The sequence below is a fragment of the Suillus fuscotomentosus genome (genome assembly GCF_016647785.1).
Source record: "Suillus fuscotomentosus strain FC203 chromosome Unknown F5891scaffold_32, whole genome shotgun sequence".
NCBI lineage: Eukaryota > Fungi > Basidiomycota > Agaricomycetes > Boletales > Suillaceae > Suillus > Suillus fuscotomentosus.
The window spans coordinates 413664-431049 of record NW_024539544.1 but is presented as its reverse complement, the minus strand read 5'-3'; the positions used below and the strand labels follow the sequence as shown (position 1 = coordinate 431049).

Here is a 17386-nt window from a genome sequence, read left to right as displayed (position 1 = left end):
CAATACAATTTAATTTACAATCGAGTTAATTGACAACACATTGACTTAATCATGTTTGCAATATATTTTTGTTTAGACATACCGAGTTCCGAGTTCCGGACACCCGATACCCGAGGCCCGAGACTGCCGGGTTTCGGGTGTCGGGTGTCCGGAACTCGGAACTTGGGAAAATTTGGGGAGATCAATACAATTTGATTCACAATCAAGTTGATTGACAAACACATTGACTTAACTATGTTTGCAATATATTTTTGTTTAGACATACCGAGTTCCGGACACCCGATACCTGAGACCCGGCAGTCTCAGGTTTCGGGGTTCGGGGGTCCAGAACTCAGAACTCGGTATGTCTAAAAAAAAAAATATTGCAAACATAGTTAAGTCAATGTGTTTGTCAATCAACTTGATTGTGAATCAAATTGTATTGATCTCCCCAAATTTTCCCAAGTTCCGAGTTCCGGACACCCGACACCCGAAACCCGGCAGTCTCGGGTTTCGGGGTTCGGGTGTCTGGAACTCGGAACTCGGTATGTCTAAACAAAAATATATTGCAAACATGGGTAAGTCAATGTGTTGTCAATCAACTCGATTGTAAATTAAATTGTATTGATCTCCCCAAATTCTCCCAAGTTCCGAGTTCCGGACACTCAATACCTGAGACCCGGCAGTCTCGGGTTTCGGGGTTCGGGGTTCGTGGTTTGGGGGTTGGTACATCTCGGTTTGGGGTTTGGCACTGAAAATTTGACATATATATTTTTGTGAGTGTTGTGCTTCTGGTGTCCATGCTTAGAAATAGGATTTGTTGCACACCAGGGTTCAGGTGTGGGGTTTTTCCACTTCAGTCCTGGATTATTGGTCAATGCCACACATGATTGATTCATGTTTTTGTGCTTAGGGGTTTAGATTTGGTGGTTGATGGTAGGTATATGCACTCATAGTGTACATGTATCCTATGTGTTTGATTCGCTGATGGCTACATCAGCTGTATGTCTTGATGGAACATATCTAGGCTCACCCATATATGTAATACACCCCCGTCGGCCCGCCCGTCTATGTATTATCCCCCACGTCAGCCAACCCATCTATGTAATACATCCTATGTTGGCCCACCCGTCTATATAATACATCCTACATCGGCCCACCCGTCTATATAATTATACCCCACCTCAGCCCACCTGTCTATGTAATAAATATTTTATAGCACCCTCGGCCCACCGGTCTATTTGATATCCCTTTCGTCGGCCCACCCGTATATGTAATACATTCCACGTCGGCCCACCTGTATATGTAATACACCCTACATCAGCCCACCCATCTATGTAATATTTCCCTACCTCGGCCCACCCATATATGTAATACACCCACGTCGGCCCGCCCGTCTATATAACAATATTTGCCTTACATCTCTCTTCAGCCCAGCTGTCTATAATATCCTACTCTACATATTACCCAGATGGGCCCACCCATCTCCATGAATGATCATATTCCCCCGGCCCATCCGTCAACATTAAGGATATATATATCATTGGCATACATGGGCCCACCCGTCTCCATCGGAAATAATATGTGTCCCGGCCCATCCGTCATCATCGAGAATATACACAACATGGGCCCATGATCAGCTGGCCCGTCTCATACGGGATATTATGGAGGTCGGGTGGCCCATATAATACAGAATTTGTCACTGAAGGGGCTCGGAGGTGCACCTTGTGGCACTCGGAATCACTAAATTAGTTTAGCATAAAATAGCCCAAAAAAGCGAAACTGAATCAAAACTTGCCTATTGCCAATCCAAACAAAAGTCTGAGAGTCCGAGCAAGCCCGAAAATGCGAAACTGTGATATCTCTTACCCTTACCACCCTTACCATGTCTCACCACTGTGGCTTCTGCGGCAAGGACATCCCGACCGTTGGAGGTGTCAAAAGACACATTCTTGGGCACCCTCAATGCAGAAAGGAGTGGGAAGCCTTAATCGCAGAAACAGATGCTGTAGCTGATGTGATTGACGACTCGAATACACATGATAATGAAAGGGAATTTGCACCTGATCATATGCTCGGTGAAATCACAGACTCATTTTCCCCCCTTCGTCGCACACACTCGCCTCCTGATCTGGACGATGCCACTTCGAAAATTCGCCGTGTAACTGTTGAGGAAGTCAAAGACAAAGATGGCACATATAACAGGCGCTTTTTTGAAAGCTACCCTAATGCTGGCCGGCCAATAGAAGAGGGAAAGACTGTGTTTGAAAGCTATTGTCAGCACAAGGAGGATGAGGGCGAGGATGTCTGGGCACCTTTCGCTGACGAGGAAGAGTGGGGACTAGCCGAATGGATGATCAAAAATCTTGGTCAGACATGAACAGATGAATATCTGAAATTACCCATAGTGAGTATTTGGTTGAATATTATGAAGAAAACTATAAAATGAGACACAACAGACCAAAAATCGAACGAAGCCATCATTTCACAACAATCGGACATTCCTCAAGAGGGTGGATGAGCTCCCGCACGGCACTTCATGGAGTTGCAAGAAAGTGATGGTGCAAGGAAATCAGGAAGACGAGGATGGGCGGTCATTGAGTGAAGAGGTTGAAATCTGGATGCGAGATCCTGTAGAGTGTGTCAAAGATCTTATTGGGAATCCGTCATTCAAAAACCATATGGCATACGCACCATCACGAGCATACAAGGACAAAGGAGGTAGTGAACGGCTCATAGATGACATGTGGACGGCTGATTGGTGGTGGGACAAGCAGGTGAGTAGAACATTGATTTTGAAATGAGAGTAGCGCCGTGATCTAAGTTGCCGCCAGATCAGAAAGAACTGCCCGAAGGAGCAACCTTGGCACCTATTATTCTGGCCTCTGACAAGACATTGTTATCACAATTTCAAGGCGACAAATCTGCTTGGCCCGTTTACCTATCAATCGGCAACATCGCAAAAGAAAAGCGACAACAAACATCTGGCCAGGCAACAATCCTCATTGGGTACCTACCAGCCACAAAACTCGACTGCTTCACCTCTGACACACATTCCCTGGCTGGATACCGACTTTTTCATCACTGTTTGTCTCTGCTGCTGGAACCTCTCATTGCAGCTGGTCGGGATGGTGTGGAAATGGTGTGTGCTGACTCCTTCATTCGGCGAGTGTACCCCATACTGGCTGCATATGTCGCAGATTTCCCTGAACAGTGCCTTGTTGCATGCTGTAAGGAGAATCGTTGCCCTAAGTGTTTGGTTGCGGCTGATGAGCGGGGCAACCCACTAAACTCGTTGATGCGGGACCCGGAGTCAACAAAAGAGACACTAGAGAGACGGAGGAATGGTCGGCACCCTGTAGAATTCGACGAGGATGGGCTGTGCGCCGTGTATAGGCCATTCTGGGCCAATTTACCCCACACCAACATCTTCACAGCTTTCACACCAGACCTCCTCCACCAGCTGCACAAAGGAGTCTTCAAAGACCACCTTGTGAAGTGGTGTCTCGACATTGCGGGCGAGGATGAAATCGATGCCCGCTTCAAGGCCATGCCCGACTACCCAGGTCTTCGTCATTTTAAGAAAGGTATATCTAGTGTCAAACAGTGGACAGGAACGGAACACAAGGAGATGCAACGTATCTTTGTTGCATTAATTGCTGGCGCAGTACCAAGGTATGTTTTTATTTGTGCTATTTTTCAAGTATTTGATCCACTTCAGTTTTCAGTCGAGTCGTTGTTGTTGCACGGGCCATACTGGACTTTTGCTATTATGCACAACTGCATACACATACGAGCGAATCCCTGGATGGTCTCGAAAACGCACTCACAGTATTTCATGCGCATGAGGATGTGTTGAAGGAACTTGATGTTCGCGATCATTTCAACATTCCGAAGCTGCATCAATTGTCTCACTACGTCCAGTCAATCAAATTGTTCGGGGCTGCTGATGGATTCAACACCGAGCTTCCTGAGTGCCTGCACATCGACTTCGCTAAAGAAGCTTACCGTGTGAGCAACAAGCGTGACTATGAGGAACAAATGGCGTTATGGCTTCAACGCCAGGAAGCAATCTTCTGGCGGGTCTCTTACCTTGAGTGGGTCGCTGAACATTGCACTCAGACTGAACATGAATATGGCTATGACTCCGACTCTGATGCCGAGGAAGACTTTGACTTCATACCAGTGGTTTCGCAAGACATTGTCCACGTTCTTGCGAAGACACCTCCACACCCACGACAATCTATCCAGCATCTTGAAACCATGCACGGCGCCATCGATTTTCTGCCTGCTTTCAAGTCGTTTTTACGGAAGTACATGCCACACAATCACATCGTGCCCGGTTATCAAGACCGTTTTGATGTTTTTCGGCAAGCTGTCATAATCATTCCCCCCAACCCCCGTGTGTTGGAGTTACCGAAGCGTCTGCGGGTGAGGGCAACACCTGAAGTGCTTCCATCACCTTCTGGACGGAAGCCAGGTTCTCCCGTGTGATTTGACATGGCGTTGTTGACTGATGGTGTCCGAGCATCAAAGTTGTACACTTTGGAAGGTATGTTATTGCTTTTTAACTTACAATGTACGGTGATGGACTCCCAGTCATAGCTGTTCGGATTGCGCAGGTGCATGTAATCTTCACGCTGCCTCATCAGTTCGGCTCATACTCGCGACCTCTTGCCTATGTTGAATGGTTCACGCCATTCAGGGAGCCAGACCAGTTCTCAGGTTTGCGTCAAGTTTCACATTCGACTCGTCACTTACGTCGGAATGGAGCAGTCGTACACATCGACGAGCTTGTTCGGCCATGTCACCTTGTTCCGAAAATGGGCCAAAAGGTAGACCCCAGCTGTACGAGCGCAAACGTCTACGAGATGGCAAGCAATTTCTATTTCAACGAATTTATTGACCTTGATATGTTTTGCGTCTCAAGTGCCATTACATAGAGTTGCTGCTACTACAGACAGGTATGTAGGATACTGGTACTATAGGTTTTTGGACGTGATAATGTTATATACGTTGGTCTCTGTACGCGTCGTGTCAGCTACATCGGGTACATCGACCGACAGATTTAGGCGGGTGCCTACCTGTCAGTATGGTAGCTATGGAGTGCATTATATTGGTGACCAGGGCTACCGCCATTCGGGTTTTTCCTGATGGAATGTTCTGTTGTCAAAGTTGATCACAGACAGTGACTCTTTGCAAGGACTTAGCAAAAAGCCCATGTGGTTTTGTTATGCCCAAAAAGGCTTATGCATTGGAGTAGTACTAGGTGTCTCAACTATACTCTAGTATGTGGTTGTGTGTCTATGCTCACATGCTGTGCTCTCTATGTTCATTCTAGATGACTAATCCTTCAAAATTGCCCTTGGGAGGCTCTCTGCTTCTCCTCAGCCCTAGGACCCCCTACTCCAGCATCACATTACTGTGAGAATCCACTCAACATCTAAATTCAAACACAGATTTACCAGTCTGTCTGTCAACAGTTTGCCTCATTATTCATAGACAGATTGGTCACAAGTTTAGCACTCATGCCTCAGTAGGAATGCACCCATTCCCCAGGAAGGTTTTCCCGATGACTAAGCCCCTAACTCGATGTGTAGGATGTAAAAAGGCAACCCCAATAAGATTTTTGAGGAAACACACATTGAATAAGAATTGTACAATCAAGGAAGCAATGAAGGAGTGATAAGTACTATGGAGCAAAATCTAAGAGTGACAATTTCAGCATAGAATATTCCTGAAGACCGATAGCAACTAAGACTTCTCACCTTCCTCATCAAGTAACGATTCTTCTTCTAAACAAGCTGTCACGTAATCGGATATCACCAATCGGCGTCGTTTATGTCTAAGACTTGCCTCAGTTGTGTATGATAAGATTGTATATGAGCACTTACCTCGAGGTACGCTGTATGAGCGTCAATCGTCGTGAGTCGTCTCGCTTGTCCAAGACAACATGCGTGAGTTTTGGATCGTCGAGTGCTACTATCTTTCCGCCATTCTCCTGGATGCTTCTTGAAACCTGGTCGAAGCTTAGAGTATCGAGGTTTGATATCAGGGAAACGATACTTGGTACCTGAAGAGAAAGCTCACATAGTGGAGATCTCCTGTTCATACTTGGTTTTCACCGGCATGCCGTTTCTCCGCGCATTGCCTGGCGTGTCAAGGTAAAAGCAACTACCACCGACAGTGAGAGCCGATAACCTGGAAGACACGAGACCTACAGATGCCTGAATATTGCTGTTGCATCGTATTCCCTCGCTTGGTCGTCTTCCCCCATTGCCATGTCCTGATGTCATTGTAACAGGACGACGCATCAATGAAGAAACCCTTACCTGTGACTGTGAATGAAATGTGGTGTTCGACTGTCGGGATAACTAGTGAATGATGGTTATGCCATACAATAAAATCACGCACGTTTTCATCAAGGGGCTTAACAGCGGGACTGTGGGGCACTTGGAACCACTCATCATCATCTTCCCCTTTGACATCATCGTTGTTTGAATCCGCATCAGATTCATCCTCCGTTTCACTATCTTCTGAAACGCCAGGCTTGGTGTCGACTTGAAACCAGTCCGCAAGTTCAGGATCAGTGTCCTCAGTTTCTTCAAGTTTCGGCTTAAAGCCCTCTGGGGTGATTGATATGTTCAGGCTGGCGTCTTCCTCTACAGTTCCATCAGTCATTTCTTGGTCCTCGTCAGTGTCCAGCTGATGATAATCGTCGGATTCTTGACGTGCTAAAGTGGCGTGGAAGAAGTACCTAAAACAGGTGTGATCCTTTGCAGAAACGAGTACTGCAACACCTACTTCTTTCTAAGAGGAACTAGCTCTCCCCGGTGTATACAATCCGTGACCCACTGAGGCCTGATGATGTCAACACTGTCCTTGTCAATCAACAGCTTGATGTCGTAAGCTGCGAGATTGTGATCAGTCCCTCGGAGTAGTTGAAATATCAATGCACAGATACTCACGCGTAGCCGTCCCTCCATAAATGACTGTAACAGGCTGTTTGGATGTAACGACTTGCACGCAGCTACCCCCATTGGCATGGATCCTGTGGGGAACTCAGATCTAGATGATTTTTTCAGATATGACCCTGTCTTACAATTTCATCAGTTCCTGACGGTCTTGATTGCCTGTTCTTGATTTTGGGTCTGACGACACCACTTACAATCAAAGTCACCGTTGATCGAACACCAGGCAGTAAGGAGGACTCACTGAATTTCATATCCTCAAATAGATCTGACTCAATCTCGACTGCACGTAGATTAGGTCCTTGGTATTGTGGTAGGACAGTAGCCTGAAAGATGCTCAGACAACGATAGCACGAAACTAAACATATATACCTTCTTTGCCGTTGTCTTTCGCTTCTTCTTGGACATGCTACTAAAGATTATCATGGGTATCGATGAGAAAATCAACGATCAGTTACCCGGCATCACTTTCCATCTTTCTTTTACGCTCGGAGCGCATACTCTCCAGAACAGCTAAAACAGGTTAAGCTTTGTACTGATGGAATACAAAGGCATGCACCTGATGCGGTCATGCAGTCTGCAATGTACAGGTCGTCGCGAATTGACAAAGCTCGAGGAAACCTCATAGTAACGCCCAAATGATATTGGTCTATTTCACATGGCACATCAGCGAGACAGCGCGTTCAAAATGATTGCCTGATACCTGAAGTCGTGATCTCAGCTGCCTTAACCTTCAGTATGAACGAACTGACAATTATATCGTCAGCCTGTGCCAGCAGATAAAGTGTGGGTCATACTCCTCTGGTTCCAGATACAAATCGCCTTTGTCTTCGTATGCCTTTTTTGCAGTTTGTAGAAATTCTGGGGGATGTTTTGGATCCCATACTTTCCAAGGCTTTTGTCTGAGCCAGATGTAGTCTGCAAATGACAAACCTGTGCCCACTCGGACAAAGGTGCTGTACCTAGTATCCAGGAATGTTTATACACAAGACGCTGAATCTATTGCAAGACTTACTTCGGTTCTTCGTCACCCTCCGGGCGCCGATCGTCGAGGACTGCGCAGATGAGTGTCGAGACACCTCCTGAACGTTTTCTAGTGCCGTAATTGCCAGCTACATTGCGGTTGTATGCTGAGTAAAGACAGCAAATTTACTGACTCACCGACTACTAACACGTCCACGGTCTCGCCCATATTGTCCTGAAAGTACTGTGAGCGTAAATGTAAGGGGGCGCCTCGACCTATTTACCATATATTCTGGCTTAACCTTGATCCAATCCTTGTTTCTGCCGTTTAAGATGTACTCGGAGTCGGGGTGTTTGATCACAAGGCCTTCCCCTCTTGACGCCATCACTTCGTCCATCTTCTGCCGAACATCTTTGGCGGTCTTGCCTTCGAACTCCGCGGTGAATTCAATGCGGCCCGGAACCTCTTTGATGCATGCGCGCAAGTTGCGTTTGCGGAACTTGAGTGACTTCTGGTGGAGGGACATGCCATTGAGATAGAGGAGGTCAAAAACCTTAACTAGATTGAAGTAAGGGTTGCTGCAAAATCTAGAATAGTGCGCACATACAGCATGGTCTAGGATTGTGCTCCTTCTTTGATTTATCTGAGGGATATCATAAGCATTTAGACAGATGACTGACTGGAGACACTGACCAAGTGCAGCTGTCTTCAAGGTACCAAATGGCAAGTTACGTTCAGAAACAGGGTCCCAGACTAGCATTTCTCCATCGAGAATGATACTGCAACATAACTTCAATTACAAACGAATGAAACGCCGAGATAAACTCAACTCGTCGATCCGCTCATCGAACGCAGAGTCGATAAAAGGAGTTAAACTGCCCTGCCCGACATGCTGTCCGTACAAGTAAGTATAATCTTTTCCTTTCCTAAATCAAGGGTCAACTCAGGTCATTGGTACACGTGACAAATCCTACCTCGAACAGTAGAAGTATTCATTTCCGCGCTTGTGCAGCTGCATGCGCTCGCCATCAAGTTTCTCTTCGATAATAAATTTATGTCCTTGCATTTCCTTCACCGAGTCCTCAATCTTATGGGCCGGTCTTTTGCACAGCATCGGCGCAAATGCACGGAACAATTGGATGGATTTATCCTATGTCACATCAGCTCTGAAATCTTCAATGAATAGGGAAATTTATACCTCGGCATTCAACCTCCTTGAAGGATCCCATAGCTCCCACGCAACCTTCTTGAGGTCCGAACAGATGTTGAACAGATCTTGCGCATCCGGATGGAACACGCCAAAGACGGTGGTTTCCTTCACAGAAATAACCATGTCTTGAAAAGTTGACACATGATTGAAGCCATGATGGAAGAAAACATGCCTTTCAAAATTATACGTACAATCCACCGCTGTTCCTCAGCAGTAGCACGATTGTAAATACGCTGCAGGATTCTGGACTGAATGTCACTGTGTACTATTGTTAGCCAAAGAGCCTATCGAAAATCATCATGCGTACTGCTTGCCGATGTTCTTGGACAAGTCATCCAGAATTTCATTCAAATCATAGATTGTCAGGCTTCCCTCGACGACGGAGGATCGCTTGCCCACGACCTCGTACAAAACTGTGGGGAAGTCACCAGAGCTTTTCTAGGAAAAGCTCAACAAACGCGCTCGACAAACGTAATACAAGATACAAACATCTTTTTCGGTAGGCTTCTTCCAGTTGAGCAAGCGGATCGCATCTGGATCTCTTATGCCGAGTGGGATCAGTTTGATGTAGGTCTTGGCGAGATTCTTCTCCTTCAGGCCATACACAGCACGCTCACGATCTTTCTGCTCACACGTTCAGCTTACCTGAATAATTTCTAAAGTGACAGAAAACGTGCCTGCGGGAGGATCAGGCGGAGAACGGGATAAAGATCATGCCCGATTTCTTCTCTCCAATGCTGGCGCCACAGACGTGTCAAGACTGGTTTTGTTCGTAGACAAAAACATACGTTGAACCAGACATCCAAAAGTCGCCGTCTCCGTTCGTGCTTTCTTTCTGTTGATAACTTCTCAAATAACCCAGCTAGTACTGAAAAGGGAGCACTGCCATTGTTTTGCGGAGGAAGTGGATAGGCTATAGTTTCTTCATCGTGAATCGGTCCTGGTGAGCCTGAAGGCGATGTCGGTGCAGGCGTAGGCTGCATCATTATCTGATGAAATCAAGAAAACAGATATGTTGTTCTTGGTTGTAATAGTACTTTGCAAGTCCTTGTAGTGTCAGGGGATGGTGGAGGTTGGCAGTAAGAAAGTCAAAACGCGTGACTCGAACTAATGAGCGTGTTATTTGTTTCTATTTGGCTACTCTTTGCTCGAAAATCTGTCAGCCCAATCTTCCTTACTAACTACTATGGACAACGACGACTATCCAAGGCTTCCGCGGCGGAATCGTAGCGGGGATGACCCAAAGATGATTGGACTATGGAAGGTCGGAAGGACTATTGGCAAGGGAAGCTCAGGTATCTATCTGGGTTGCTGGCAAACCATGCGATTTCACTGATCCCAACTAGGCCGCGTAAGGATCGCACGACATTCAAAAACAGGTCAATATGCCGCAGTAAAGATTGTGTCTAAAAACATCCTCGTGAACTCTATCACCAAACTTGTCGACTCCGCGGAGCATATGCTTCTCAGCATTGAACGTGAGATCGTGATCATGAAGCTCATCGACCATCCAAACATAATGCGCCTCTATGACGTGTGGGAGACCTCCAGCGAACTCTATCTTATTCTTGAGTACGTAGAAGGTGGCGAGCTCTTCGATTATCTGTGCAACAAGGGGCGGCTATCCACCTTCGAAGCATTGGGCTACTTCCAGCAAATCATCTCCGCAATCGACTATTGCCATCGACTCAACATTGCGCATAGAGATCTCAAGCCTGAGAACCTTCTCATGGACCAAAACAAGAACATCAAGGTTGCAGACTTTGGTATGGCTGCTTGGCAGGCCAGGTCCAAAAATGGATTACTTCAGACGGCATGTGGAAGCCCTCATTATGCGGCCCCGGAAGTCATCATGGGGAAGGAGTACAATGGACGCGCTTCTGATATCTGGTCCTGTGGCGTGATTCTATTTGCCTTGCTTGTGGGACGCCTTCCGTTCGATGATGAGGACCTACCAACACTGCTAGATAAAGTCAAGTCGGGAAAGTTTGATATGCCAGCCGGGATCGATCTCTTGGCCAAGGATCTTATCACAAAGATGCTGCAGAAGGACGTTGTGAAGCGCATCACGATCCCTGAAATTCTCGCTCACCCATTCTACATTTCCCAAAAGCCAAAGTCTGTGGACGCGAGCACGCCGAGGCTCAATGATATAGCAAGACCTCTCTCTGACCTTGAAGACATTGACCAAGATATTCTCGCGAACCTCCGCACGCTTTGGCACGATACATCCGAGGAAGACATCAAAGCTAGCCTCAAGAGCTTCGAGCCAAACTGGCAAAAGGGCGTTTACCGACTGCTCACCAATTATCGGGACAAGCACTTGGAAAATTATGACGAGGAAGAAGAGATGGTGCAAAGAAAGTCACGTAGGAAGAAATCAATTGAGAATGACCCTCAGGGCATGACTGGGACCACATCCCAAACACCCCACCTGGCACGCGCGCCTTCATTTCTTCCTCCTCGCGCAGCTCCTCCGACCCCGCGTAGGGCAGCTGGTCGCACGCTTCCCCTGCACAGCGATGATAGTGATAGAGACTGCATACAACTAGGCGCTCCTCGTATAACTCTGTGTTCACCGACACCGCCACGTCCAGGGGCTGATCTCCGCTCTCCTTTGTCGTCATATATCACATCTCTAACATCGCCCTTATCGCCCACGGCTGGTTCTACAAATTTGCCCGCGATTGAAGTCCCGGAACTCGAGGATGATAAGATGCAGCATTTTTTCCAGCAAATTGTGGAACATCTTAATGCAATGGAGGCGCGGACTGCAGGCACACCCCATCTTGATCTTGGAAACACCTCAGCTCTACCCACACCTGTCAATATCGAATTCGACAAGCATCGGAAAGGCAACGTTGTGCAGACCAGAGGCTATTCGTCACCCCAGGAGATCATATCCGACGCGGATATAAGGCGCGAACGACGAAGCCAGTTCGGAGAGGTCGATAAGGAGAATCTATCTCTCAGTGTCAGTGGACCCGGAATCGTCAAGAAGTCATCTCTGCGGAGCAACGATGCTGACAGACGGCCTGCGCTCCGTGTGCAAATCATTGAGCCACCGCTCAACAAGCTACGCAAGAAAGGCGGCGGTGACACCCCGGCCGCCGTCTCACCTGCGTTTTCTGACAGCTCATTCACTCTTCCCGCGACGCCGCGGCGGCGTTGGCTTGATAGTGTTTTCAAGTTCAAGCCAGTAACGTACCAGCTTCTGTCCACGCATGACGGGTTCACATCACGCGAGGAGTGCCGTCGAATGCTGGTGAACATGGGCGTCCGCGTAGTCCTCACGCATGCGGAACATTCAGGTGTGCTCAAGTGCAGAACAGATGATACGAAGGATCTATCTGGATTTCTTCCGGCGCTGAAGTCAGTGCGGTTCCGCGTGGAGATGCAGAAGCCAACGCCTCTGCAAATCACTGCTGGATATCAGGTTGTACTACACTTGATACAGGAAAGGGGCGCGTTATCAAGCTTCCAGGTAATTTATCAAAGGCTGAGAAGGAACTGGGAGTTGGACATTCCACAAATGCTGATGACACCGAATAGTCCACTTTTCAGCCCCACAGAAACCGAGATGGGAGGGTACGAATTTAGCGAGAGGTTGGTATACGTTGATTAGCTCGCTGGTACGATCTATGAGACATGTAAAATTATTTTACAGTAGATACCGCCAACATTAGTATTCAAATTTTGTATCTCAGCTATGAAAGTGGACCATCCATCATCATCATCATCATCATCATCATCATCATCATCATCATCGTACTTGCGAACCATGATGGCAGTTCAATGAGGAGCGTGTCATCACGATCAGTGACCATGGCTTCATCGATGGCTTGCGGAGGAACTGATTCTTTGAGGGAATGCTTGTTTTGATATGATTGCAGATCTGACATAGGATCCACACTGATGATTCGGATGAAACGTAGGAGCTGGATGTAAGCAACTTCCGTCTGATCCCATTTGCGGAATAGCTTGACGGTAGCTTCATGTGTAAGATCAGGCACACCTGCGCAATATGATCAACAAAGGCAAGGCAGTATGAATAAATCAATCTTACACATTCCTGTGCGGTATTGTTCTGATATACGGAGCTTGATCTCGTCCAGCTTCAACTCCTTGGTACTTTTTTGTCGGGCATGACGTGTTAACCACACATTACTAGTGATGGAATGTAGCTCTTCGAGGGAGAGCGTGCCTTCTGGATGTATTACATGGTAGACAAATCTTAAGAAGAAAGGGAGAAAGGTTTCGGAAATGTTCGCGCGCTCGCGTGGTTTTCGCGTAGCGCCATGTGGTTTTCGTTTAGATACGCTTAGATACGCTTAGATACGCTTAGATACGCTTAGATACGCTTAGATACGCTTAGATTCGCTTAGATTCGCCTAAGGCCACATGGTTTTCGCTTACCTCGCTTGAACTTCATGTATATTTCGAGCGGCGACTCAAACAACGTCACCCATTGGGAATGTTGCGCAACAACATTGGTAACTGTATGTGTACATGGCATTAAATAATGTGTTTGAGCAGGGGGACAACAGGATTTGAGTGTTTTGCCTACTGCAATTATTAGTAGTGACTGTATATGTACATAAATGGAACAACATATGATACAATTACATACAGGGAGATAACAAATGTGGTGACAGGAGATATGATTCAAATAAAAAAAGGAGACAAAGACAATGTAGACTCAAAAACCAGAGAATGTGATGACAGGAAAATGGGGAAATGGGAGAACAGGAGACAGGAGATGGGAGACTGAGAGAACAGAGACGGGAGACGGGAGATGGGAGACGGGAGATGGGAGACGGGAGACAGGAGACAGGAGACAGAAGACGGGAGATGGGAGACAGGAGACGGGAGACAGGAGACAGGAGACAGGAGTAGGAAGTAGGGAGTAGGGAGTAGGGATTAGCATGGGTATACCCCATGGTAACATTTTTTCCAATCACATATATTACCATTTGAAGGCACATGTACAACTTCAAAATTTTATACTGATCCATCACTCCTATGGTAATCAATTTGGAGGTATATTCCCAGGGGTACAGGGGTCTTCAGATCCAAACCCCTACCCCTACCCTCAAGGGTTTCCCATACCCCTGCTGATCCCTAGATGGGAAGCAGGGAAAAATGGGAAAACAAATACATTCAATGATACTGTTACATATTTTGTATTTTTATATTGGTCAAAATCCTGCTCAAAGAACATAGCACTGACTGATTGTATGTAGTACTATGTACTTTTATGTGGTGTGATAGATTGTACTTTGAGTTTTTTTGAAAAGCTGCTCATAAATATATTTCAAAATCATTCAAAATGCACAATTTATTAGGATGCAGCCTGAGGCCAGGAAGCCAAAGGAGGGCGTAGCCCTCCTTGGCTTCCTGTGACGAAGGAACAACACTCATTTTTCTCCCCTGAAGGAGCGCGTAGCGCTCCTTCGATTTGTGCCAAAGGCACAACGGGCATGAGCTCGTTCGTATACATCGGCTGAGGTTCACTGTATGAGACATCAACGCAACATGGGATACGCACCCTGGGCAGACCCGGCAGAGTCTGTGTCAGTGTGTTGCGAGGCCACGTGCTGCACTGCCGCTGTCACACAGTCACATCTACATTTGTGCCTCGCTTCGGGGTAAGCACTAATTTACCGCGACAACTTTCAATTTGCTTGCAACGATGGCAGCTACTTCAGGCGAGCAACCGGTCATCAACAAAAACAAAAAGCATCGCAAAGAGAAACGTAAGTTTTTAAATTTTCACAATCCGTGAAGGTAACCGTGAGGTTGCGTTTCAGCATGGGACACCGATGACATCGACCAGTAAGTATCATCTTTATATCAGTTAAAATCATTTCTCATTGCATCTCCTCTCCAGTGTAAGCCTCATTATATTTACTGTCAACACGTGCTCAAATCTTCTTCAGTGGACAATAGAACCATTCGCACCAGATCACAACAAAGGCGGCATATTTACTGAGGAATCTTCTTTCGCAACCCTTTTCCCAAAATATAGGGAGAACTACCTGAGGGAAGTTTGGAGCGCTGTGACTAAGGTTCTGGACCCATATGTGAGTCATCGCATCAGTTTCCGCCATACCACACCATTGACTCAGCATCCAGGGCATTGCGTGCACATTGGACTTGGTTCATGGGTCCATGTCCGTCCGGACGACACGCAAAACATTCGATCCATACATCATACTTAAAGCGAGAGACATCATCAAGCTGCTCGCAAGAGGGGTCGCAATCACTCAGGCTCAGAAGGTATTGCAGGACGACATGGCATGTGACATCATCAAAATTGGCAATCTGGTTCGTAATAAGGACCGGTTTGTGAAGCGGAGGCAACGACTTATTGGACCAGATGGGAGTACGCTGAAGGTGAATATCCCATAATTTAGACAGTCTGCATATCATGAACTTTTTGCAGGCCATCGAGCTATTGACTCAGTGCTACGTTCTCGTACAAGGAAATACAGTCAGCGTCATGGGTCCGTACAAGTCACTAAAGGAAGTTCGACGAATAGTCCTCGATTGCATGAAAAACATCCATCCTATCTACCGCATCAAGGTGAGGTGTGCCGACCAACATTTGTTCCTTCCGCAGCTCCATTGAATCATTCGCAGGAGCTCATGATAAGAAGAGAACTTGCGAAGGATCCCAAGTTGGCAACAGAGTCCTGGGACCGGTTCCTGCCCAAGTTCAGGAAACGACATCTCAAAACCTCTGAAAAGACGAGCAAGAAGAATGAGAAACTCGCAGTTGATGACGAAACACGCACCAAAAAGGAGAAACCAGCAAAGAAAGTGTACACACCCTTCCCCCCGCCACAGCAACCACGGAAGGTAATTGTCTCCGCCGCTGTTTGTTGAGCAGTGCTGACGTTATGTCCAGGTTGACCTTCAGCTTGAGTCGGGAGAGTATTTCCTCAAGGTCCATGAGCGGGAGGCACGGGAAGTTCAACAAAGGAAACAAAAAGTGCGTGCTTTGCTGTGCGATCTACAACAAATCTGATTTTACCGCAGCAAGCTGAAGCAACGCTTAAACGACGAGCGGAACGGGCAGAGGCATATGTCGCTCCCAAAGAAGAAGCAGCCCCTACAGTTGAAGAGAAGCGAAAGCGACGGCATACAGAAGTGGATTCCGATGATCGGGCGGGGAGGTCGAAGAAAAAGAAAAAGGCCGTTGCTACAGAGGCTTGATGAAGACCCTATTATATAGTCAAGTCACGGTACCGCTACGCTCTGGCTAACTGTTCGTTCATCGGTAGTAGAACTAATAGCACGGCGAGCAAGGACTAGAAGCGCGCGTCTCAGCGCGACAAGGGATGGAGGTATAGTTTGAGGGCATGATAGAAACAAGTACCTCGACGTCGTTGAGCGCATTTTCACAACGATCACGAAGAAAGCCGGGAATCAACATGCGGACAAACAGCAGCAGACCGGCGACGCTGCTTCCGATGCACTTTTCATGCTCATTCTTGAAAGAAGGCTTTGCAGATAGGATGTCTCGTTACTGCGAGCACTCAGAAATGTACCTCTTGGTCCTTATAAATTGCGGGAGAATAGGGATAGGATCACAGAGACTGGACCTGTGATCCTGTTCCGCTCGTATGTTGTATATACTATTTAAAGGTTCCTGTGGTTCATATGTTCAAGTCCATAGTTATGTAAAACTGAAGCAAAGCTATTTTATTTTTTGTGTGCATGCTATAGGCATCTGGCCAGACCTTCAGAAGGCGGTGAAATAGTAGACTAGATAAAGGCCGAGCTTCGCCGGCAGCAACCTCGCTCCACAAGTGTTGAAGTTGTGTTTCAGTCCGTTGATCATTGTTTTCCAAGGCCAGGTAACAAATGGAGTACATGAGTTATAATATATGTACACGATAGTTTGAATAGTAAGTTGTTTGTTAAAGGTTAAAGTAAAACTATGGAGAGTGTTGCGTTGGCGTCATGTTCAAGAATCATCGTGCAAGATTTGTTGTTTTACTACATGTTGTAGTGTCAGTGTGCTAGGGTGAGCATGCCACGCAGAGGGCTGTGTCTCTGGTGGCTTCGCTGGTCCTCCATACATGTCTAGGTCAGACACATGACACATGCACCAGAAATTAGCAGGGGTCAATTGTGTGTGGTGGACGAGTGCGGTAGTCAAGTCGAAAGGTGAGGAGCTCCACGTCAGGACTTTGACAACTGGCCTCCCTGATGATGCAATCATCACCTAGAGGAGGAGTGCGACACCTAAAATGA

The 17386-nt window shown here is 46.8% G+C and overlaps 5 protein-coding genes across 5 annotated transcripts; 3 read left to right on the top strand and 2 right to left on the bottom strand.

Moving 5' to 3' along the window:
- Window positions 1-2050: 2050 nt before the first annotated feature.
- F5891DRAFT_1128961 (uncharacterized protein) lies at window positions 2051-5051 on the top strand (the record flags this gene model as incomplete). Its single annotated transcript, XM_041364336.1, has 7 exons — window positions 2051-2255; window positions 2364-2386; window positions 2439-2756; window positions 2819-3654; window positions 3708-4459; window positions 4585-4814; window positions 4968-5051. The coding sequence occupies 7 exons, from the start codon at window positions 2051-2053 to the stop codon at window positions 5049-5051; spliced, it is 2448 nt and encodes an 815-aa protein (XP_041225125.1).
- Window positions 5052-5576: 525 nt separating this feature from the next.
- Window positions 5577-10197, bottom strand: F5891DRAFT_1038897 (ATP dependent DNA ligase domain-containing protein). Its single transcript, XM_041361914.1, has 29 exons — window positions 9913-10197; window positions 9802-9861; window positions 9614-9748; window positions 9432-9562; window positions 9297-9382; window positions 9113-9249; window positions 8889-9064; window positions 8745-8840; window positions 8608-8693; window positions 8522-8557; window positions 8198-8472; window positions 8112-8148; window positions 7966-8062; window positions 7748-7912; window positions 7654-7697; window positions 7510-7599; window positions 7409-7463; window positions 7323-7359; window positions 7195-7276; window positions 7082-7142; window positions 6948-7030; window positions 6784-6889; window positions 6394-6736; window positions 6312-6341; window positions 6201-6265; window positions 6070-6153; window positions 5874-6008; window positions 5748-5824; window positions 5577-5685 (listed from the first exon to the last, which is right to left on the bottom strand). The coding sequence occupies exons 1-29, from the start codon at window positions 10108-10110 to the stop codon at window positions 5672-5674; spliced, it is 3021 nt and encodes a 1006-aa protein (XP_041225124.1). The 5' UTR covers window positions 10111-10197; the 3' UTR covers window positions 5577-5671.
- An 89-nt stretch (window positions 10198-10286) lies between these two features.
- On the top strand, window positions 10287-13139 carry F5891DRAFT_403729 (Pkinase-domain-containing protein). Its single transcript, XM_041371712.1, has 2 exons — window positions 10287-10419; window positions 10471-13139. Exons 1-2 carry the CDS (start codon window positions 10311-10313, stop codon window positions 12747-12749), a joined length of 2388 nt encoding a protein of 795 aa, XP_041225123.1. The 5' UTR covers window positions 10287-10310; the 3' UTR covers window positions 12750-13139.
- Window positions 12791-14724, bottom strand: F5891DRAFT_403690 (uncharacterized protein). The gene is made up of 3 exons (XM_041371711.1): window positions 14611-14724; window positions 13191-13357; window positions 12791-13139 (listed from the first exon to the last, which is right to left on the bottom strand). Exons 1-3 carry the CDS (start codon window positions 14622-14624, stop codon window positions 12832-12834), a joined length of 489 nt encoding a protein of 162 aa, XP_041225122.1. The 5' UTR covers window positions 14625-14724; the 3' UTR covers window positions 12791-12831.
- F5891DRAFT_1038878 (uncharacterized protein) lies at window positions 14705-16790 on the top strand. The gene is made up of 7 exons (XM_041361913.1): window positions 14705-14880; window positions 15074-15207; window positions 15260-15520; window positions 15570-15710; window positions 15767-15985; window positions 16035-16118; window positions 16166-16790. The coding sequence occupies exons 1-7, from the start codon at window positions 14817-14819 to the stop codon at window positions 16340-16342; spliced, it is 1080 nt and encodes a 359-aa protein (XP_041225121.1). The 5' UTR covers window positions 14705-14816; the 3' UTR covers window positions 16343-16790.
- The last annotated feature ends 596 nt before the right edge of the window (window positions 16791-17386 follow it).